The sequence below is a fragment of the Notothenia rossii genome (genome assembly GCF_949606895.1).
Source record: "Notothenia rossii genome assembly, chromosome: 8".
In the NCBI taxonomy this organism is placed as follows: Eukaryota; Metazoa; Chordata; class Actinopteri; order Perciformes; family Nototheniidae; genus Notothenia; species Notothenia rossii.
The window spans coordinates 68457432-68481236 of record NC_136906.1 but is presented as its reverse complement, the minus strand read 5'-3'; the positions used below and the strand labels follow the sequence as shown (position 1 = coordinate 68481236).

The 23805-nt window shown below is 43.6% G+C and overlaps 1 protein-coding gene across 2 annotated transcripts in view; it reads left to right on the top strand.

Annotated features, from left to right (window-relative positions):
• Positions 1-1165: 1165 nt before the first annotated feature.
• Positions 1166-23805, top strand: part of adgb (androglobin) — a 46119-nt gene continuing 23479 nt past the window's right edge. Inside the window, exons 1-12 of one of the 2 annotated variants that reach the window (XM_079644104.1) lie at positions 1166-1340; positions 2197-2353; positions 2518-2607; positions 4401-4472; positions 4721-4897; positions 7419-7558; positions 9218-9304; positions 15096-15262; positions 17137-17213; positions 18356-18530; positions 18929-19022; positions 19606-19759. In XM_079644104.1, coding sequence (XP_079500230.1) covers positions 1273-1340; positions 2197-2353; positions 2518-2607; positions 4401-4472; positions 4721-4897; positions 7419-7558; positions 9218-9304; positions 15096-15262; positions 17137-17213; positions 18356-18530; positions 18929-19022; positions 19606-19759 — 1458 coding nt within the window. In that variant the 5' untranslated portion in view covers positions 1166-1272. The remainder of the gene's footprint in view (positions 1341-2196; positions 2354-2517; positions 2608-4400; positions 4473-4720; positions 4898-7418; positions 7559-9217; positions 9305-15095; positions 15263-17136; positions 17214-18355; positions 18531-18928; positions 19023-19605; positions 19760-23805) is intronic. The other variant, XM_079644105.1, reaches the window with a different exon arrangement.

Sequence of the window (23805 nt, the reverse complement as noted above, 5' to 3'; positions counted from 1 at the left end):
TGTCCATGTACAAAAAACTGGGGCAGTTTTGCTCTTGCTCAACATTCACCAAATAATATAGTGTACATTTAATCATATAATCTTCTGTGAACGAAAATGAATAAATAAGTTGCACCATGTGTGGCTTAGTGTGGGGTGGCATATATATAAACCATGATCGAGTAAAAATTCTGCAACTCTTCAGAGTGAGATGGCAACATCATTTGATCTTTGAAAGCAGGCCTACGTTTTGGTTACCTAATGAAAAGCACAGATTAATAGCAAATGGTAAAGTCAATGGCTAGAATAAGACTCACAAGTCTAGATGTTATATCATCCAGCACTGTACTGTAAGCATTAATGGCCACAATTTATGGAGTTGTGCATGTGAAAAACAAGATCACAACGCGTACAACATGGTTTTAAGTTACCCTTGAAGACACACAGTGCAACAGATGAAGTTGTATTTGTGAAATGTATGACTCAGACTCTGCACATGTCTGTGTGTGCCTGAGAGAGAGGGAGACAGGACCATGTGATTTCACTTAAGAAACAGTGTGTGATAGTCATCAGACAATGTCTTCACCACTATGGCTTGTACTCTCTCATCCACACACACAACTGTTTGTGAAGCAGGAATGCAGTGGAGGTGGATCAGTATTGTGGTGTATTACATTACAGGAACTCTAATTAAATGCCAATTCTTCAATCTGCATGAAATCAATAAAACATTTCATAGAAAAAGTTAGAACCTTGACATAATACAGATGTATTGGTTTTATTCTATGAATGTATGTATGTTACTGTGTAGGAGGTGCTACAATTGTGTGGTTTACACTATGATCTGTTAATTTAAGGCAAAACAATGCTATTCAATGCCATGGTATTCATGAAGATGCAACCTTTGTGACGCTTTTAATGTTACATTTTTATCAAGATGGTTCGATGAAGGTAGGCTACTGAGTCAAGTTAACTGAGGCGATATTCTGGATGGTTTCAGTTTCAATCTATTGTTTTATTGTGTCAGTTTATACAAAGGACAATATGGCCAGCTTTTTAATGATTAGGCTTCTTTGCTGCTTTGTAAATAGATTAGTTGTTATGGAAAATCTGCCAATCCCTCACTACAGTAACAAGTGATGCAGACCCCGCCCACCTTAAGGCTCCGTTGCTGAGCAACGAGAAACTATGAAGAGCAGAGACATAACCAAACAAATGTACCCCCGCCCCGGCAAGCTACCTGAGTTTTTGATTCTTTGTACATTTGCTTGCAGGCTTATTTGACCAGGGGCAATGTCCAAGGCACCACTCAAGAAAAAGGAGACCTCCAGTAAAGTCTCTTTATCCGAACGACCGACTGAGTGAGTTCGGATAATGTTAGCAATCGGGCGTTAATTAAGACCAGCTGTTGTTAGCATTAACATTAGCGTTAGCAGCATATCAGCAAACAACTAAGCTAACGTTAGCATTCAGTATGTACTAATCGAGACACCATACTTTATTAACTGTGGCTGAATTTATGGTTTTATGAATGGTTCACAAATATGTACTCTCTATCTGTTTCCGCAGAGGTGGGAGAAGTACTTCCTGTGATTCAGTAAAAGTATAGTGTAGGAATACTGGTTTCAAGTAAAAGTCCTGAATTCCAAATGTTACTCAAATAAAAATACAAAAGTATTAGCTTTAAATTCAGAATAATAAACAGTATATGTTTTGATTATAATTATTGATGCATTAGAGTGTTATCAAAGCTGGTAAAGGTGCACCAAAGTTACTTACTTTATTTACTGCAGGGTAGCTTGTGAATGTTACTGAAGGTGTAACAAAAGTCTTTATGTGTGTTGATTTTATTTCACATCATTAATCCAAATCTGCAAAGTAACTAAAGATATTAAATACATGTAGTGTAAAAGTACATGATTTACTGAAGTAGAAAGAAGCTAACAATTGAAATACTCAACAAAAGTACAAGTATCTAAATTACCTAAAATGGTCCCTAAGTTCAGTACTTGAGTATGTGTAGTTTGTTACTTTGAGCCAATGTGTTTCTGTACGTCAAAACCTGAAGTAATCATCACTTTAGAAGAGAAGTCACTAAACAGGGTTGTACTGGACTGAATGTCTGGTACAGTACTGGCTAAATTTTTTGCTAAATATTGACAAAAAGAAAAATACAAGCGAACACATTTAATTAATAGTTATGTGTCGTTATTTCAGAGCATCGTCCGTAGGAGCAACTTCCTCTGAGAGCCTTGGAGGTGTTTGGAGATGCAGGTTTCCCATTTGGCCCGAGTGGAATGACTCAGAAGTCAACCTGGAGAAATGGGACTCAAGTAAAGGAGCTGATGGAAACTCGAACAAGAGTCTCAATGCTGTAAATCTGGAGTATACAATTGTTGCTTTGTATATTGATATATTGGTGTACTGTTCAGTGTACTATAAAAAAGTGTTTTATTTCACTATACAACTAAATGTATCTTTATTCTTTGTTTTCGTTGTGTTTCCCTATAAAATTAACTTTTTTTGCTTTTTCTTTAGCCATTATTTGAAGATCCTGAGGGAAAAATATCCCTGCCTCCATCTGTGAGAGTGCACTCCTGGAAACGTCCTACAGAGTTTATTGTCAAGGTAACATCATGTGTAGTACCTGTCCAAAACTATGACAGGTATTCTATTGCACTGTATAATGATAAACATCCGCTTAGAAGGTCTGTTTTAGTATATTGAATCTAGTGGTTAAAATAGGAAACAATAATAAACAGGAGAAAGCATATTGGTCATGAAGGTATACACCAGGGCTATTCAATTACTGTAGTTTGGAATGGGGGCCGGTTGATGAAAATAATCCAAAGCAAGGGGCCGGGAAAAAGATGGCTTGAAATATGAGCAATCATATTAAGAGCTTCAGATGCAGTAAATACTACAACAGCATAGTGGAGTGCATATATTGTGTTTAATTAAATCAAACAACATAGCCCCAAGGCCTTTATAGATCTAAATGGCAAGTTCAGAACTCAGTAGACCTACATGTGAAGCTAATTTAACCATCAACATAATTTAATGTGATTTAATTTAGGTGAAATGATCTAATCATTCACGCAGAGATGCAATAAATGACAGGAGTTGTCACTACAGTAGCTAGTAGGTGGGTTCGAAACCCGAGCCCGCCAAAGTTTTCAGGCAATGTCTTCCACTCTATCTCTCAATGTAACACCCTCTCTGGAATAAAGGCACTCTGGCCCAAAAAAAAAAAATCTTTAAAAAATAAATAAAATCAAAATGTGATTACTTTTTAACATTATACTCAAAAGGCCAGTAAATATCACCCCGGGGCCGGAATAGCCCTGTTAGAAAAATGATTTAATGTCAACTCGCATGAAAAACCAATTGCGCTTCTTTCATATTACTTAATGGTTTCAATTTAGCTAGGGCTTCAATTTTCTGATACCACTGGAAATTAAATGTACAGTATATGTATACAAAATAACCTGTTTTAAAGTCACTTGTCATTTATGTCCCCCTTTTTGTAGATAATAATGACAAATAGACTACATATACTTGCAGAAAGTATTAGTTTTCTAATAAAACATGTAAGGGGAATTACTCTAGCTGTTTGTTGCAGCCATTAGCTGTATTGGCAAAGTGTATTTCTTTGCCAAATAATGTGAAATGTAGTTAAGGGTATCTTCTCTGTAGTCACCTTCAATATAGTTTTAATTGAATCACTCCGATTTTCTGTTCCCCCTCTCTCAGTGCAGTATTAAGCTATTTTTGCAAACGTCCTGCTTTTACATTTAGTCCTTGCCAGGTCGAAAGCTGCCTTTCCACTCAAGATGCCGAAAGCATTTCATTAATTTCATACAAAAGGAACACGGGATAAACACAAAAGCAATCAGCTGTGCAGACGCAAGCGAGGCTCGACTGTGAAACTCTCTTCATTAGTCTATACCGGTCCTTATTTACAGAGCTGTGTTATTGACGGAAATACTTTCAAGTTTGGTTCCCACTTAGAGTTGCTGTGACGTCTCGAGAGAACACAACCTTAATTGACCTTCAGCTGATCTCTCTCCCCACCATCTGACCCATTTAATCCGTTTTAATTAGTAATGGTAGAATATATTAACTTCATATTGAAATATTCATTGCAGACACAGTCTTGGGAGTATCATGGTGATGTTAGACCTGTTGAGGACCTTTTGAGGAGGAGAGAAGTGTTAAGTGGGTTACATATTCATGTCCATTATAAACAGATGGCGCAAGATGGCCAATGTGTGTATTTATAATGACTAGTGATGATGTGTAGAAATACAACCGCACACTGTAAAATATTCTGAGTGCATAAAGCTTTTCTGTCAGTCATCTGGCTGTGAAAGTTTTCTTTATTTAATTGTTATATTATATATTGCAATCTTCTATTTTAGGGTATCACAGTTGTTGAGAATCCAACGACCTTTGAACTGATCTCCCCAAATGATCATCTGATTTGCAGTGAGGTTTGTTTTCAATTGTTATTTCTTCTTTTCTATAAAGCATTGCACTGACTTTTCAGTAACACGTATTGATCAGCACTTGAATAGTGTAATTCAGATGTCAGACAGGGTGACGTTTGAACGACAGAGTGAATTACACTTGGGTAATGCAATGCCCTATTGATTTTGTGAATGATATTGAAAGAGATTTAAAGGTTGATAGCCGGTTAACTCATGATAATGTTTCTCTTCCTTCTCTACTCTACTCTTAGCTGATCAGGTGGATCATCAGTGAGATATATATTGTTTGGACGCTGCATAACAATTCAGATACAACACAAGATATTTGGAGACCTTGGGATCCCATCTACTCGCTGTGTAAGGTGGGCAGAGGTCATGTGCCACTCTACAACATCTATGGAAAATACCTGGTCAGACTCTACTGGATGGTGAGCCTGACACACACACACACACACACACACACACACACACACACACACACACACACACACACACACACACACACACACACACACACACACACACACACACACACACACACACACACACACACACACACACACACACACACACACACACACTCTTTGTCTATTTAAAATGTAGTTTTTAAGACAACTACATTTCTGACATGCAGATGAAGTCATTGCTTCTCAATGCCTCTTTGTTTTTAACATTTTAGAGGCGCAATTGAGGCAATGGATGACTTAAGATTGCTTTGTATTGTTTAGCAGGCCCCATGAAAGAGGAATGGGGATGGACTAAGGGTTGGATGGGGGGGGGGGGGTGAGAAATCCTTATCCACTCAGAGCTCAGATCAAGCAGTCTCACTACTGTGCCAAAAGTGGACGGGCTTCATATTGCCTGACGAGTAGATAAGGTCGACAGGAGTCAGCTTGCTTCATAGAAGGCATGTTCAAAATTGAGTATCCACGCCAAGTAAGATCATGAGAGCAGGCACAACCATGCTAGGGCTTTATGTCATTCAAATAGCTGTTATTAAAGTGTTAAGATGTTTCTGGTGTTTCCCTTTTGATCAAAGACCATCATTGCATTGGGATACATCTTGATATTGTTGGTCTGGTTGTTTCAGTATGTGTGTTGCTTGCCACAGATCTGTAAGTAGTGGACACTAAATCATTGTGTCATTTCAGAAAGGAAACTTCTTCCAGCACAACAATTTGGGTCAGTGAGGAAGTGAAAAAAGAAGAGAGGGCTCAAATTGATGGTGTTCTGTAGCACTGTGACTCTTGCCTTGACAAACAAGCATGACACGGTTGTAGGCAGCAGTCCCCGTGCCAACCATAGCACGCTAACAGATGGTTGTTGAGATGGCATTAAGCAGCACCCAGCCCCCATTCACCCTTCCTGCTTCCTCTCATGTTATTGCTCATAGGCTACTCACTTATCTACCGCTCATATGATTCCTTATTGTTCCAATTCACATCAGTCTTTTCTTCTCCTTCATGCCGCTGTGAATACCCATTACATTACATTTTGACAAGAAAGTAGAAGAACAAGCAAGAAATAAAGTCTGCTCGCCCACTCTGTATACAGTTATGCTAGGGCACACTGAGTTGTAAGGAGAGGCACAGCTGTGATCAGTCAGTCAGATTATGACCTGCTTTTTCTTACAAGCAGTGTGAAACTCCCCCAGACGGCCAGTAAACAGACCACACCACAGGCAGCATTTAATAATCCTTGACACCAAACAGGATGCAAGGTAGCTGATGCTAGGAGAGGTGTGGAAATGTCCTCGGATCAGAGATTTTGAGGTCACGAGTTACCCATTGCGCTTTGAGGAAAAATGTGATCTGAGTGACACCTGTGGCACATCTTTTATACATGAATATGTGTCCCCGGTGTTCCAGGGAACTCACTAAGTGTCAGAAAACACAACCCTCTCTATTTTCCTGCATACCCAAATCTCTTAAAAAGGGTCTACAACGGATCTGATACAGACTGATCCAGATTTGAACACTTCTGTGACGTCACAGAAGTGGCGCTGCGGCTATTGGGCCAACTCCACCAATCAGGAGGAGACAGCCACGGACATTGCCGTTCGTAAGCGCTGGAGACGCTGTAGTACATATGCCAGGCCTGTAGATGGTGCTGTTCTCACAGAATCAGCCCATGCAAAGACAGTGTTAAATTGAGCGAAATGAGGAATGGCTAAAATGCATGATCTGTTTGGTATTTTGAAAAATAAAAAGTATAAATATGCCTTATATAGGTATGGTCCTACACTATATTATTCAAATATAGCATGATAGGTCCACTTTAGATGCAGTTGTTTTCATAACCACAATGTACTGACTGTTTAAACGAGTTCTTTCCCTAGCATGAATAATTTTTTCAGTCAGAAAGATTTAGGGTCAAGGAATTCACTGTAAATTATTATGAAGTTAATTTGAACAATTCATATAAAACACTTCAGTACAGATGAATTGAAACCTGTTAATGTACGAGAGCATTGGATCAGTGGTTGATGGTGCTGCCTGTGTTGTCATGAAGGTATCAGCAGAATCAAGGTGAGATTTGTAAGGTTATGAAAGCTGCCTAACACACTGATACACATTTTATTGGATGTTACTAGTCAGCTGATGATCAGCAAGAAGAGGCATCAATGAGCATATGATTTAACAGCTGATAACTAATTAGCCGATGTCAGTGCCATTTCAGTATAGGCCTGAAGGCATTGCTCCATTCTGGTCGGAGAAGCTCTCATTTCCAAACGTGAACATACAGCAGCTCAAATATCAGTGCAAAAAGCGCAATTCGATCAACTTTGCAAATATACTGTGAGATGATGCCTCTTTTAAGATGTTCTGGAACTCAGCTGTCTAATTGTGCCACTCTAAGGAACTTCAAAAAAATCAAATGTTGAATGATTTAGTTCATTTGCTTTGATTACACGTCCTCACTCACTGTTTGTTCTTTCCTTCTTTTCAGGGTTGTTGGAGGAAGATAACAGTAGATGATTCAATGCCATTTGATGAAGAAAACAACTTGCTTCTCCCAGCCTCCACCTGTCAGTCAGAGCTGTGGCCAATGTTGTTGGCTAAGGCTCTCATTAAGGTGGCCAACACAAAGTGAGTTACCGTACATTCCAGCAGAAACTACTTAAGCGTCTCAGTACTGCCTCAAGGAGTTGAGAAACACTTCTAATAGTCTTAAAGTAAGAGGGCTGAGGAACACACTCCAGCTTATTCCAAGTTTATTCAAACTATGCACCCTAACTCAAATTAGACCACCTTAAAAATGCACTATGCATATTTACCCATTATACTATTTTTACACTTTACACTAGCCTAACTAAGTAAAGCGGTGTTAAGGATGGTACCATTACCCAATTGCATTAGAGTCATTTGTAATGAACAAAATGAAGGTAGGATATTGAACTTACTGTGATTTATTTTTAATTATTATTTTTAAAGTTTTGACCCTGCCAGATCAAATCAGATTCAAAAAGTATTCAAGATCACAGTGTAAAAGATACCTAATGTTTCATGCTGAACTATTGGGGACATTTAAAAAAAAAGCTGACATTTTAACACCTGATGAAGTAAACTAAACTACTTAAAGCTCGTACACTTGCACTAGAACCCCTTAAAGTGTGTTTTGCTGAGTTGCCAAATGTCAAATCAAATCAAGTTTTATTTATATAGCACATTTATAAACGATTTTTGGTCGAGCCAAAGTGCTGTACAAGTAATAATGTGACCTACTCTCTGCCTTGGGGCTGTCTTGAGTTCGGTGACAGACAGGCGTTATGTGTGTCTGTGATGGGGCAGCATGGCGTGTGTAAAGGTGGCTGTTCCAGTGTTCACAAAAGGTCGAGACATAAATGTTTTATCCAAGACAGGAAACAAAGGAGTCTTTTTCCTTGCAAATTATTTATGAACCATAGTGAAAGTTCTTCGAACTGAAATAGTCCCAAACTGTTGGGGCTCATATGAAAGGATGTAGTCTTTTTTTCATCAAAAAGATTCGTTTAAAGGCTCCGTCACTTTTGTGTCGAGCAGCTTTTTAAGATTTTTTTTGTAGTGGTTATGGGCTTTGGCATTACTCATCTAGTTGTATTGATTTCACTTTCTCTTGTATCATGACTGTGGACTGGACCGGTTGGCCACAGGATCCCAAGAGGGCCAATTAGAGCTGCTGCAGGCATCTGTTTCAACTGAGAATACACACTCACACACACCAGAGAATTGGTTAAATCGACTTCAATTATAAATTGCGTTACACATACGACACATTTCAAAATGAAGAATATAAGATCAGCATGTCCCTTTGACAAACATTCAAACAGACGGCAAAATAATTCCAGGCTGGTTATGATAACACCAAACACTTTTTACTTGTTGACCTATATGAGCTTTGAATTGTGCCTTAAATGATAAAATTATGTTAATCAATTATTTTGTAACAAGAGTCAATTTGAACATCCTATTGTTTTGGCATTCTTTGTTATGGATTATTGTCACAAACATCTTGTTTAAAATGTTACCTTGTTTTCTTCTCTGGTGTTAGTACTAAACATGATGCTATAATCAAGACGTAAAACAAGAGGAAGTGCTAATCATTTTTGTTTCATTGTCATTAGTTAACGCAATTTAGTGGGAAACATGTTTGTGATATCACATTGAAACCATAACATCAAAGGTTTCATTTTAGAACTGTTTCAATGCCACTATAGGAAGTCTCAAGTTTGTCTTTTCTTTACAGTTTTTTGTGTATTTGATTCCCAGTGTAACGTCAGAGGCCAGCAGGGAGATGGGTGAGTTCAGCTTTATCCAAACCCTCACTGGCTGGATCCCAGAAATCCGTCCTTTAAGGTAAGGTCCTGATTGGTCTGATCCACTCTTGTACCTCTGTCCTCTGCATCACTTCCTAAATCCATAGATAAGTGACTTACATAAATGTTAATGCGATTGATAATCTTTCTTTGCTGCTATCCCACCAAAGTGGGACTATCTAATATCTGATAGTTTATAAAAACAAAGGCTGTGGCAATCACGCAGTTTGACAAGCAGTGAATTCTTCCTGTCAAATATACCATTTTATAGAATCTACTGTAGCAAAGAAAGAAAAATGTCCATCTGTCTACAGCAGTATGGAAAGTCACACTTTGGGAGAAACTATTGAGACACAAGCAGATTTATAATAAAGGAGGAGGAGAGGAGTGGAGGAGTGGAGAATTCCGGCTTGTCAGTGATGGAACTTCAATGGGGCAACAGTGTTTAGGAGTGGAGCTGGGTGGTGTTATTCTCTGTAGCTCAGCAGGCTAGCTGCTGTTAGTGTGTGTCTGGGGAATCCATCAACACGTTCAGGAGCTGTACATGTTTGTGTTACGGATTGATTCGTGACACGTGGGTCTGCAGTCACACACACACACACACACACACACACACACACACACACACACACACACACACACACACACACACACACACACACACACACACACACACACACACACACACACACACACACACACACACACACACACACACACACACACACACACACACACACACACACATACTGTACATGCATACAATTCTATTTACAACATCTGCTACCATTTAAATTGACAAAAGTGCAATTATACCTATATTGTGGCCACGAAATTCCAATTTCTGTTCTGTAAAATATTAATGGTCGGTGTTGAGTGTTTTGCTTGTGTACTACTAGCATGATATAATGGCAGCTGTTTGGCATAAGAAGAATTGTGATTTTCATTATTCTGGTTAATGCTAACAATTAGCACAGAGAAGATGTTTTTGTAACCCAGAAAACTGTACTCGTTTTTTGGTGCATCATTTTCAACCACTGGACTGTCTCTACCTTCCACATCTGCTGAGCTAACAAGATGGAGGAACTATTATACCAACAATATGTCTATGCCCTCTTATGGAGATTCAGTATTCAAAAAGAAATACAGGCTGCAGTTCAAGCAAAGAGTAGATGTCCTCCTCACATTAGAATGACAGGTTCAGGCTGAAAATCCATATAGTAAACCTTTAAGCTAACAACACAGTGATGTTCTTCAAAGAAAATAACATGAGCTCATACTATACCTTTGAGTTGCTTATCACACTGTAAAGAAACTGAGAGGCAGAGTAGTGGGAGGCACCTACATTCCCAATAGGTAGCTCCACCCGCTTCCAATTAACAGTATTGGGAGCAGGTGGGGAGACCTCACACCTGGTGCTAATCACTCCCTTAAGGGAGACAAAGCACACAGAGTTGCTCAGTTGTGTGTGGCACATGGAGGGAGCAGGAGACTCCCAGCTTGAGGAAACATTTTGTAAGCTGGTAAGTCGGTTAGCGGCCTGGCTACGTTAGCCTTTTTATTACAAAAAAAGTTAGGGTTAGTTTCCAAGATGGAGGATGTACTAAGGGAGTTGGTGCGTATTTCTACTGAGCAGCAGACTCTGCAACGGCAGATAATACAGGAGCAGCAGAAGCAGAATGCGCTTCTCCATGTGGAGGTCCAAAAATGCCTAACAGCAGCCTCTCCTATCCAGAGGGAAGCAACCGTGCAGCCTAACCCAGGTCGATTCATTCCCAAAATGACGGAGAGTGATGAGATAGAGGCCTACTTAACAGCCTTTGAGCGCACAGCTGAAAGAGAGGGCTGGCCAAGGGACTCCTGGGCTGATCTGGTTGGACCATTCCTCCTGGGCCCGGCACAGCAAGCTTACTTCGACCTCCCTCCTGACCAAGCAAAGGATTACGTCATCTTGAAGAGGGAAATCCTGGCGAGCTATGGCTACAGCTTAGCAGCAAGAGCCAAGCGGTTCCATGACTGGAAATACAAGCCAGAGTTGTCAGCCAGGGCCCAGATGTATGACCTAGGCCGGGTAACCAGAGCATGGCTGACATGCAACCCCGAAAAGTTGAGTGTTTTAGAGAGGATAATGATAACCCTTGTGTTGCTTTCCCGGGAGACCTAAGCACAGGTGATGAGGAGGGTGAAGTCGCATTGCTTCCAAGTTTGAAGGGCCAGTTCGGGACCGCCCAGATGGAAGACCCCAATCTGTTGCATGCACGCAGCAATGTTACGGAAATAGAGGGAAAACCAGTTCCAGGAGTAGGTTAGCTTACATGTCCTCATTTCCTCATAAAAAATAATCTGTTGTACTATGCCAAAGAGGTTGAAGGTCAGCGAAGAGACTTGTTGGTTGTCCCAAAACAATATGTGTCCACAGTGCTGCATCTGGCTCACAGCCATGTCCTAGGGGCCCACCTAGGGGTTGAGAAGACAAGGCAGCTGATTGGGAGCCGGTTCCACTGGCCAGGGGTGGTAAGAGCTATAGAGGATTATTATATCCCAAGCCACACTTTAAAAATCCCCTAATACCTCTACCGATAATCGAGGTACCGTGTTCTCGCATTGCCATGGACTTTGAGGGACCGCTGGTGAAGTCTGCCAGGGGACATCAGTATATTCTTGTGATCCTTGACTATGCAACCAGGTACCCGGAGGCCATTCCCTTGAGGAACATGACAACGAGAGTGATTGCACGGGAGCTGCTTCACCTGTTCAGCCGAGTTGGGATTCCTAAAGAGATGCTAACAGACCAAGGCACTCCCTTCACGTCCAAGATAATGAAGGATCTCTGCAGGCTCTTCAAGATAAAGCAGCTTCGTACAACTGTCTACTATCCTCAGACAGACGGATTGGTAGAACGCTTTAACAAGACGTTGAAATCCATGTTAAAAAAGGTTGTTGACAAGGATGGTCATAACTGGGACCAGCTTCTGCCCTATGTACTGTTTTCAATCAGGGAAGTTCCACAGGCTTCAACCGGTTTCTCCCCCTTCGAGCTGCTGTATGGCCGACAGCCCAGAGGACTTCTCGACATCGCGAAGGAAGCCTGGGAGGAGCAACCAAGCCCCCATCGGAGCCTGATTGAGCATGTAGAGACGATGCAGACGCATATGAAAGATCTTTGGCCCATGGTCAGAGAGCACATGGCTCAAGCCCAAGAAGCCCAAAGGAAAGTGTATAACAGAGGTGCCCAACCGCGTGAGTTCCTGCCCGGGGATAAAGTGCTTCTCCTGGTCCCCACCACAGAACACAGATTCTTGGCATCGTGGCAAGGTCCCTATGAAGTGGCAGAGAAGGTGGGACCAGTCAACTACAAGGTACGCCAACCTGAACGTCGCAAACCATCCTAAATATACAATGTTAACCTGTTAAAGAAATGGTATGCCCGAGAGGCACTGCTGTGTTGTTGTGTCCCCCTCTTCTCCAGACCATGAGGTGGCCGAAGTTGAATACGGTCCAGGGCTGTCCAAAGCTCAGTTACAGCAAACCAAGGAACCGGTTCAGCAGAGTTTGGATGTGTTCTCACTACGACCTGGACGCACAACGACGGTGGAACATCAAATCCACACAGAGCCTGGCCAAAAGGTAAAGATGCGGCCCTACCGGGTGCCGGAGGCAAGACGGGCGGCCATTGAGCAAGAAGTGCAGAAAATGCTGGCTACGGGGGTGATTGAAGAATCTCACAGTGAGTGGACCAGCCCTTTCGTTCTGGTTCCTAAGCCAGACAAAACCAACAGGTTCTGTAATGATTTCAGAAAATTGAATGAAATCTCCAAGTTTGATGCGTATCCTATGTCCAGGATATATGAGCTAATTGATCTGCTTGGGGAAGCCAGGTATATCAGCACTCTGGACTTGACGAAAGGGTATTGGCAGGTCCCACTTGAAGCAGCCTCAAGAGAGAAGACGGCCTTCGCCACCCCCACAGGGCTGTACCAGTATACTGTGCTTCCCTTCGGGCTTAATGGAGCACCAGCCATGTTCCAGAGACTGATGGACAAGGTTCTGAGGCCACATCGTGAGTATGCAGCTGCCTATTTGGATGACGTTGTTATCCACAGTGACTCATGGGATAGCCATCTCATAAGGTTTGCAGCAGTGCTGGAATCTCTCCGCAGGGCGGGCTTGACAGCCAATCCAAGAAAATGCAAGCTTGGACTGGAGGAAGCCGAATACCTGGGCTTCACCATTGGGCGGGGCAACGTTAGACCACAAGAAAGGAAGGTTCAGGCGATCCAGGACTGGCCACGGCCATCAACAAAGAAACAGGTGAAAACCTTCTTGGGTCTGACATCCTACTATTGCCGTTTCATCCCGAACTTCTCCACAGTAGCCTCTCCCCTTACAGACCTGACCAGAGACTCACAGCCGCTAATGCTCAAGTGGAAAGGAGAGGCTGAACACGCCTTTGAGGGACTTAAGAGGGCTCTCTGCGCACGGCCGGTGTTGGTGACCCCAGACTTCAGCCGGGGGATGATTGTGCAGACGGATCCCATCATGTACATCAGCCGGAAGCTGAACACACAGGAACAAGGGTATGCTACTGTGGAGAAAGAAGGCCTAGCAATAAAATGGGCGCTTGAGCGCCTCCGGTATTACCTCTTGGGACGTCACTTCACTCTGGTAACTGATCATGCCCCACTGATCTGGATGGCAAATAAAAAAGACACAAACGCTAAAGTAGGAAGGTGGTTTGTGCAGGCGTTTAACTTCTCTATCATCCACAGAGCCGGAGCCAAGCATGGGAATGCAGATGCCCTGTCCCGTAGAGATGCCCTGTGGACCATGGTCACCTCTCGTCGGCCAGAACTGAAGGGGGGGTGTGTAAGGAACTGAGAGGCAGAGTAGTGGGAGGCACCTACATTCCCAATAGGTGGCTCAACCCGCTTCCAATTAACAGTATTGGGAGCAGGTGTGGAGACCTCACACCTGGTGCTAATCACTCCCTCAAGGGAGACAAAGCACACAGAGTTGCTCAGTTGTGTGTGGCACATGGAGGGAGCAGGAGACTCCCAGCGTGAGGAAACATTTTGTAAGCTGGTAAGTCGGTTAGCGGCCCGGCTACGTTAGCCTTTGTATAGTTAAAGGTATTTTTGAGTTTAACAGCAATAAAGCCTATTTTTTGGACTTGAACACTGCCTCTGTCGTGATTGCTACACTACCACTTTTCTCTTTATCTGCCCAGTCCTGTTACAACACATAACAATAGTGTTCACTGATTCTGGTACACTAACTTGCTTTACCATGCTTTCAGCAAGTGTACTGAGATGACCCATACATCTGGCATTGTAAGGAGTCTAGGAACCTGTTTCAATGTCATTCTTCACTGGTTTCTTCAATATGTTAGGTTTTGTCAGTGAGGTTGTGTTTCATTTAGGTCTCTGTTTTGATTTGCATTTGAAGGTCTTCATGCTTTAAAAGCATTATGTAAAGCATTTTGCATTGCCTTTGTGGATGAAATGTGCTGTACAAATAAACTTGCCTTGCCTGCAGAAGTTAAATGTATTCTAAAGAATGTCGGGGAGATTTAATGATGTAAGAACTGCAGCCCATTGTATTGCAAATAGGGGGATGTACACAGTAACAGGAACAGAAACTGCAGTAGTCTCAATGCTAAGACAGTGTGAAGAAATGGTAGACTTCATCTGTCAAAGCAGAAGTCATAGTGTTGAGAGCTTGCTCAAAACATTTTGTAAATCAAATCCATCTTAAAAATGCAGGTGTTTTCAACCCAATACTATAATACTGTCGCCTATTTCCTAATCCTAGTTTCTTTTACCTCCTTTCAGGTCCTTAAACCTGGGAAAAACCTGGGATTTCTTACAAGAAACCCTTCCGATATTTACATTACCGGATGAGAGTTTGCTGGGGACGAAGCCTCAGACTGCAGAATCAGCTGCAGGGAAAGATTCCAGCTTTAATGACTGCAAGAATGATCCCGCAGAGCAGGAGAAAAGTAAAGGACTGAACTGTGCCACAGTCACACACACACACACACACGCACACAAAAGCACACACACACACACACAGTCACACACACACACACAAAAGCACACACAAAAGCACACAAACACAGAAAGGCATGCAATTATGCAAACATGCAGACCCGGAAACATACATCTCTATTACACACTGCTTCCACAATAATTGAGTGAGTCAATTAAATCAATCACCCATTAGATTGAGAGCATTGGAATGTACATAATACTTAAATACAGCTTATTACTCTATCAGTGGGCTGTTTGAAAAATGATATCGATGGTCTACTATATGTGCTGCGCTATACTGTATGCAGTATTTGTATATAGGTACAGTTTGTAAATGCACTGTGTGTGTAAATCTCAATTTTCCTCCCTCTGCATCCATAATTCAACTGCTATGGAGCGTGACAATGAATATTTCATTGTCCTACAGAAACTCAATCCCATCAATGATACCATTCTATTATTCCAGAAATACGTCGCATATCTTTGTAACATTCATATTTGTTTAATGTTTTGCCGTGAGACTTGAAATACACTCCCGGCTGAAGGTCGCTCACACACATATTACAAAACACCTTGAATTCTGAGCCAGTGCTCTGCTACCTCTTTCCTGTTGTTTCAAGCATCACTTCCTGTTTTCTAAAGCTCATTTATTATGGAGCGCAGGGAGGGTTAATATGTGTATGGTGGACTATAAATAACCCAGCAGAGGGAGCAGTGGCAGGGTGAATTATTTGGTGTTCCCGCAGGGCAGAAGAGCCTCCCAAGTTAAAGGTGGGTATGTGATGAATGTCCTCAGAAAACCGTGTGTGGCTTGAAGATGTTTCAGGAGATTAACTTAGAGAGATAGAGTTTAGGCAAGGCACGGCACGTTTATTTATATAGCACCTTTCAACACAAAATGAAAGACATTAAGAAGTAGTGCAGTGGAAACGCATTCTAAAAAGTTTAGGCTTTATTTTGGTTGAACAATTCATTTAAAGAATCATATGTACTGAAAAACTAAACATTTAAAGTATTTAAATCAACATGATTGGACAGGAAGAGCTTTTCCACTCTTCCCTCTCTTGCACTCGTATTTTACCACCTGCCCTGTTCGCCTGCAGTCTGTTCCTCTGTCTCTCCTTTAATTCTGCTGATGTACAGGAATACAGGAAGTGTTACTAACACAATGACAGGTATCCACAAAATGCATTACTTAAAAACATTTCTCCTCTAGAAAAAGGTGCTTCTCGTATACATGCATGCAAAGACCAAAACACGTTCTCTCTCCGTCTCACTGTTTTTGTGCCCACTGTTGTATTCCATGGAAGTACATACTCTACATTGGAATGCATAAATCACTATGCAGCATAAGAAGCACTTCTCTGTTCAATACTTAATGCGCAGCCTTTATATTAGTCCAGCCGTGCTCTCTTCTCTACGGTCCTTCAAATTGATTTTCCATGTTTCATGGCTCATGTGCTCCACATACTCTAAGATGCCCCATAGGAGCAGGGCCATCCATAGCTAACCTACATACTCTCTTGTTGCCTTATTTATACCTGTGGAGGCCAATAGTGCTTTCAGATCTCCAGGGCTACACATTACATTACACTTTCTATCGTCTTTATTAGGTTTACTTTTAGATGGCACTTAGTTTCACTGTATCGTTGCATTTAATCTGATTCAATCCATCATTTAAGTTGTAGTAAATTCCACTGCGAACTGATACATTGCAAGGTGTAAAATGTCAGTCACAGTGTATATATATTTTGTGTCCATATTGGACTGTCTGTGTTTACTTGTGTTTCTGTGAGTTTGCATGTGGGGTTTACTTATGTCAGTTTCTTTGTGACTTTCTCAGGTACCCCTGAGGTAGTGGTGTGTGCCAGCTACTACCCTTTACAGCCACATCATAATTCCTTTGGGTTTGGACAAATGGTATGTATTTTCTCTATCCCTGCTCTCCGCTGCTATGCATACACCTGATCATTTCATACAGATTTACAGTATTTACTTCTGTCACACTGAAACGAGACACATTTGCGTGAAGAAATTGTTATCTTGCACATATAGATACAAGTAAATATGAAGACAATTTTTAAATGGCCAAATTTGATCTAATTAACTCCCACATGTTAATGATTTTACACAACATTTGAGAGATAAAGATACATTTCAGTACTTCTAAGTCACCTCTGCACGTGTGCGCGAGGAGGTGTAGCAGTATGGAACATGGCTGTCCATTGCATGCATTATATAGGCTTATTACACAGCATTGAGTTTGCAAATTCCGGAAGCTTAAGCTGTTTCTGGACTAAAATCACGAGTTATTCCTTATTGCTAAATCCGATTGCAAAGTATAATTTTATTAGATCATCCACTGCAGGCATAAAGCACGGCATGCAGGGGCGTCGGTGGTGTGTGAGGTTGATCCAACTCTCTCTTGCTGTAATATCTTTTTTAGCATTGGCCCTATTATGCCATCATACCTCTGTTATGTAGCATAGTAATGTGAAAAATGTTCTGAAGCCCTAAAGTAAAAGTGGGCGGTGGAGATGAAACATAACAGGGCTTGTTACCGGGGGGCATGGTTTGTTCTATTTGGATGCTTCCCCTCAACAGGCTTCACTTGTTTTATTATTTATACCCACGCAAAGGCTAATTGGTGGACAGGATTTCCTTTTGTGAGAGGTGTTGCATCACCTCCACTCTCTGATCTTGGGTCAAAATCCCCTTTGAACAGTTTGACGTGATTAACATGTAGAGTTGGTTACTGGTATAGTATAGTAATAGATAGTAATTATTAATATTACCGAGTATCTTTTAAAACTGCAATTTTCACATATTGATGGTTTTTTACTGCATGTGTATTTATATCTGTGCTTTTGTCTATGTGTGGACACACATTTTGTATTACTATTTAACTGTATTTTATTTTATTACGGTGTAAAAGATTTTGTGTTTTATATTAGATTTCTTGTTTTTTTGTATTTTATGTATGCACCATGACATCAAGTCAAATCCCTAGTAGGTGCGAACCTACCTGGCAATAAACCTGTTTCTGATTCTGATTCTGACAGGCTAATTCCTCAGAGTGCCTTCGTCAGTATGGTCTCTCCTTGCTGTGCAGCCACATCGTCTTGTTGACCAGAACCCGGGCTTGCCAGCTTGAGGCACCTCCCAAACCTCCACCTGTACCACAATGGAAACTCATCCGCCCGCCAAAGGAGATCAATGTCACGGATGAACCACGGAGTAAGAGAGAAACAGAGAAAGAGGAAGGAAATGTTCAAATTAAGTTTGAAAAAAGGTTGGAAGGGGGAAAACAGGAGGAGGATGCAGAGGAGGATATCTAAGACATAGAAAAGTACAAATTGTGTGGAGTGTAGGTGAAGGTCATAAATAAAAAAGACTAGAAAGGAGAGCGAGTGCTAATGCAGGATATTTAGAACCTGCAGTACAGAGGGCATTCTGCACCACATGTTGAAATGAGAAAAGAAGGAGGATAGCTACAATATCTCTGTAATGAAAATAGCTGCTGGCTCGGGCATATCTGACATCAGCTGATCTGAGTGGAGCGAAAAGGTAGTCAGGAGTGTGAAAAAGCATGCTGGCATGATGTGAGAGCTCTTTTTTCTTCTCTCTTTTTACAGAGCTTTCTTTGTCCAAACCAGAGCAGTTCATTGAGGTGGCCAGCCCTTTTCTCTCCTACAGTGTCAAGAGCAGCGCTGGCCCGATCCTGGAGCTGTGCGTACACTTAAATCATCTAAAACTTAGAAATTAAACTAGATGAGTCTTTTCTTTCTTCATGTACTTCTGCTCGTTTAACTGAATTGTATTACTTGTCCTTAGCTAAACCTTTTCTGAGCTCAATGCAGAGGAAGGAAAGCAACAAAACTGCCAATACCTGGGGAAGAAATACCTATTATCCTGATCATATTAGTTTTATTTATGATCTACTATACCTCTGCCCACAGTTCACCCTGCAGGAATGACATACAGTTAGCATTTGAAAAAATCTAATGATATGTGCAGTTTATTTTATTAAACATTCTTGCATTAACAATTGCACATTAGGATTGCTTTGTTCCCAGTTTACTATTACTAAACTCACTGAAAGAGATTTTAAAAAGTATTAATCACCGAACACAGCAGTTACGGTATAATGCTGTTATGGTTTCGTTTGATGCATATAAAGAGACATGCATAACTCATTTGTAAAAGATATGGTGTATAATACTTCCAAATGTGTTACCATGAGATGTGTGTATGTCATGATCATGAAATGACCCATGTCCACATAGAGCATGACTATATCTTTGTGTAACAGAGAGGCCAGGAAGAGTGCTCAGGGGAAACAATCCCATGGATCCCCTCTGGTCTCCATCGCTGAGAGAGAGGAGACTGATTGCAGTGGAGGCCTTGAGCCTGACGCCGCTGAACGTACCACAAACAAACCAAACGGCACAACAGGCAAAATAGAGGTACATACAATTACAGGTTACTATGGTTGCATTTTATAATCAGCCTGTTTGTGATTTGCACGTTACAGAGAATCTTCTTTTTGAGGTCACCCTTAGCCATTTATTGAAATAGGTATTGGGATCTGTGAAACCCAGTGTGATGCTATTCGTAGTAGCAGATGTCTGCCTTTTGTTGCCAAATGTTGTTTTCCCTCCTTTATTCTTATTTGATGTTTGCCTCTCTCTCCCCTCCGTCTACTCTGCAAGTATGCAGTTGAAGGCTCATCTGAGTAGCTCTGTGTGTCAGTGACAACAAGGCTGTCATCCCCCAGTCTCAAAGTCACTTCTGTTGTCTCCCAGCCAGGCCACCACTGACCAGGGGCACATCGACTAAACACAGAACCAGTGAGAGAAGGGAGGAGGGTTCAGAGCAGCAGCAGCAGGGAGAAAAACACAGACATAGACGAGGAAAAAAAGCAGGATAAGAGGAAGAAGGAAGACAACTCTACAGACAAATTGGGACTGAAAAATGGAAAGAAGAAGACAGATGAAAGTGGAGCAGGAAACAGAGGGAGATGGGAAAAGACAATCTTTGGTGTGGCGGTGGCGGGGAACGGGCGCGTGGGTTTCATACAGGAAGAGGTCGTGTACTGCGTTGATGAAAAAAGCAGTGCAATTAGATGGTGAGCCATCAGTGTCTGCGTCTCCTGGGGGGTTCATTATTACACTTCATTCCTAGCATACAGAGAAAAAATAGAGTTCATATTAATCGCCCTCTTGTGTAACTGTGACCAGTTATAGAGCGGTTAGGCTAGGGCAGTATGGACACACTAATTTGATTTGTCGTTTGATGTGTGTGCGTGCGCACATGCACTCGTGTATTGGCCTGTGGATGTGTCATATGTGTGCCACATTTTTGCTGTGGCTCTCGTGCTGACGTCACTGCACATTAAGTGAGATGGGGTTTTGCTGTTTTGACCTCTTCCTGTGTTTGTCTCTACTCTGGCCAAGAGTATCAACCTCTGGGCCTAACACCTAGAATATAAGAAGGCGGTGTCACATGATGTCCCTAATACCTGTTACGGTTGAGTGAAGGAAGCAGGACCCAAATGCAGATAACTCTGATTAACATTTATTTCAAGGATAATGAAAATAACTCTGACAAAACAGAACACTCACCGGTGAACTCAGTCACCAACAAAAGACGAACCAACACTGAACACAGGAAGAGACAAGACTAAATACAGGGAGTGGTAATCACAAGACGAGAAACAGCCGGGCAGGGGAGGAGAAACACAAGGGCGACAGGTGAACACAATCAGACAATCAGACACACCAGGGAAACTAACAACAGGGGAAAAACACAGGAAGAAGGACCAGACAATATACAAGGAGGAAAACACCCATAACCAGACATACACAACTACAAACGTGACGTATCATAAGAATCCTGACAGAACCCCCCCCTCAAGGGGCGGATTCCAGACGTCCCTAAAAAAAAGAAAACACAAAAGTCCAAAACCTCTAGCAAGGTGGGCTGGAGGGGGTCCGGAGGACAGGTTTTGTGCTGACAGCCCAAGAGCACAGCGGAGGACCCGGAAGGGATCTCGGGCGGATGGCCCGGGGGCAAGGAAGAAGCCGAGAAGGGGGACTCGGGCGGACGGCACGGGGGCAAGGCAGAAGCCGAGAAGGGGGACTCGGGCGGACGGCCCGGGGGCAAGGCAGAGTCCATGGAGGGTCGAAGGGCACAGCGGGCGAACTCAGGGGGCCGAGCATGAGGGCGAAGGCAGCGGCAGGAAGAGTCAGGGGGCCGGGCCCGAGGGCGAGGACCGCGGCCGGGAAAGTCAGGGGGCCGGGCTTGAGGGCGAAGACCGCGGCACTCAGGGGGCCGGGCTCCAGGGCGAAGACCGCGGCTCTCAGGGGGCCGGGCTCCAGGGCGAAGACCGCGGCTCTCAGGGGGCCGGGCTCCAGGGCAAAGACCAGACAGCTCCGGGGGCCGGGCAGGGCCCGGTGTCGGCCGAACAGGAACCGGAGCCGGTGGGACAGGCTTCGGCAGGATCCCCCACGGAAGAGTAGTCGGCGGGACCCCCAACGGGACAGGACATAGGGTTGGCAGAACCCCCGGCAGAAGAGTAGTCGGCGGGACCCCCATCGGGACAGGACACAGGATTGGCAGGACCCCCGGCAGGAGAGTAGTCGGCGGGACCCCCAACGGGACAGGACATAGGGTTGGCAGGACCCCCGGCAGGAGAGTAGTCGGCGGGACCCCCAACGAGACAGCAAAATGGAGTTGGAACCTCCAACGGCACTTCAGTAGGGACTTGAGTTGGGACTTGAGTAGGGACTGGAGAGGGAACTCGAGAGGGGACTCGAGAGGGGGCTCGAGAGAGGGCTCGAGAGAGGACTTGAAAGGGAACTCGAGAGGTGACTAGAAAGGGGACTCGAGAGGTGACTTGAGAGGGGACTCGAGAGGTGACTCGAGAGGGGACTAGAGTGGTGACTGGAGAGGGGACTGGAGAGGGAACTTGAGATGGGACTAGAGGAGGGACTGGAGAAGGGACTAGAGATGGGACTAGAGAAGGGACTAGAGAAGTGCCTAGAGGAGGGACTTGAGAAGGGACTTGAGTAGGGAGAGAAGGGACTTGAGTTGGGACTTGAGTTGGGACTTGAGAAGGGACTTGGGAAGGGACTTGGGAAGGGACTAGAGGAGGGACTAGAGACGGGACTAGAGAGGGGACTCGAGAAGAGACTAGAAAAGGGACCAGAGAAGGGACTAGAGAAGGGACTTGAGTTAGGACTCGAGAAGAGACTAGAGAAGGGACCAGAGAAGGGACCAGAGAAGGGACTAGAGAAGGGAATTGAGTAGGGAGAGAAGGGACTTGAGTTGGGACTAGAGGAGGGACTAGAGGAGGCACTAGAGAGGGGACTTGAGAAGGGACTTGAGAAGGGACTAGAGAAGGGACTAGAGAAGGGACTAGAGAAGAGACCAGAGAAGGGACCAGAGAAGGGACCAGAGAAGAGACTAGAGAAGGGACCAGAGAAGGGACCAGAGAAGGGACCAGAGATGGGACTAGATAAGGGACTTGAGTTAGGACTCGAGAAGAGACTAGAGAAGGGACCAGAGAAGGGACTAGAGAAGGGACTCCGGAAGGGACTATGGCTGCTGGGGCCAGAACTGGGTCTGGAAACATGGCTACTGGGGCCGGAACCATGGCCGCTGGGGCCATAACTGGGTCTGGAACAATGGCTGCTGGGTCTGGAACCATGGCTGCTGGGGCCGGAACCAGGACCGGAACCATGGCCGCCGGGGCCACAACTGGGTCTGGGACCGGAACTGGTTCTGGAACCATGGCTGCTGGGACCAGAACCGGGGCTGGAACCATGGCTGCTGGGGCCAGAACTGGGGCCGGAACCATGGCTCTTGGGGCTCGGGCTGCTAGCCTGGACTTGCGACTCCTTCTTTAGGAGCCGTTTGGAGGCTCCGTGGACCTCCAAAAGCCAGACGAGTTCCAGAGAACGGCTCCTGGACAGGAGCAGGAACTGGGGCAGAAGCAAGGTGACTCCAAACGGAACACACCAATGCGTGTGGTGTCATAATGGGAATTGGGAGGCAGGGAGCTAGCATGCCTGGGGCTAGCAGGCAGGGGATAACACACCGAGAGGAAATTCAAAATCCAGCCAGGTAAGAATTTCACCAAGTCTGGTTTCTCCGTAGTCATCTGGCGCGCCTCTGCCAGAGCAGCCTCTCGCTGCTGAACCCCGGACGCTCCCCTCCATCGATGAGAGCAGTTAGCCAAATAAAAGGAAAAATCCAATAATTCCTGCTCAAAAGGATCTGCTGGGCCCATATCTAGTTGGTTCGTACTGTTAAGGTTGAGTGAAGGAAGCAGGACCCAGATAACTCTGATTAACCTTTATTTCAAGGATAATGAAAATAACTTGAACAAAACAGATCACTCACCGGTGAACTCATTCACCAACAAAAGACGAACCAACACTGAACACAGGAAGAGACAAGACTAAATACAGGGAGGGGTAATGACAAGACGAGAAACAGCCGGGCAGGG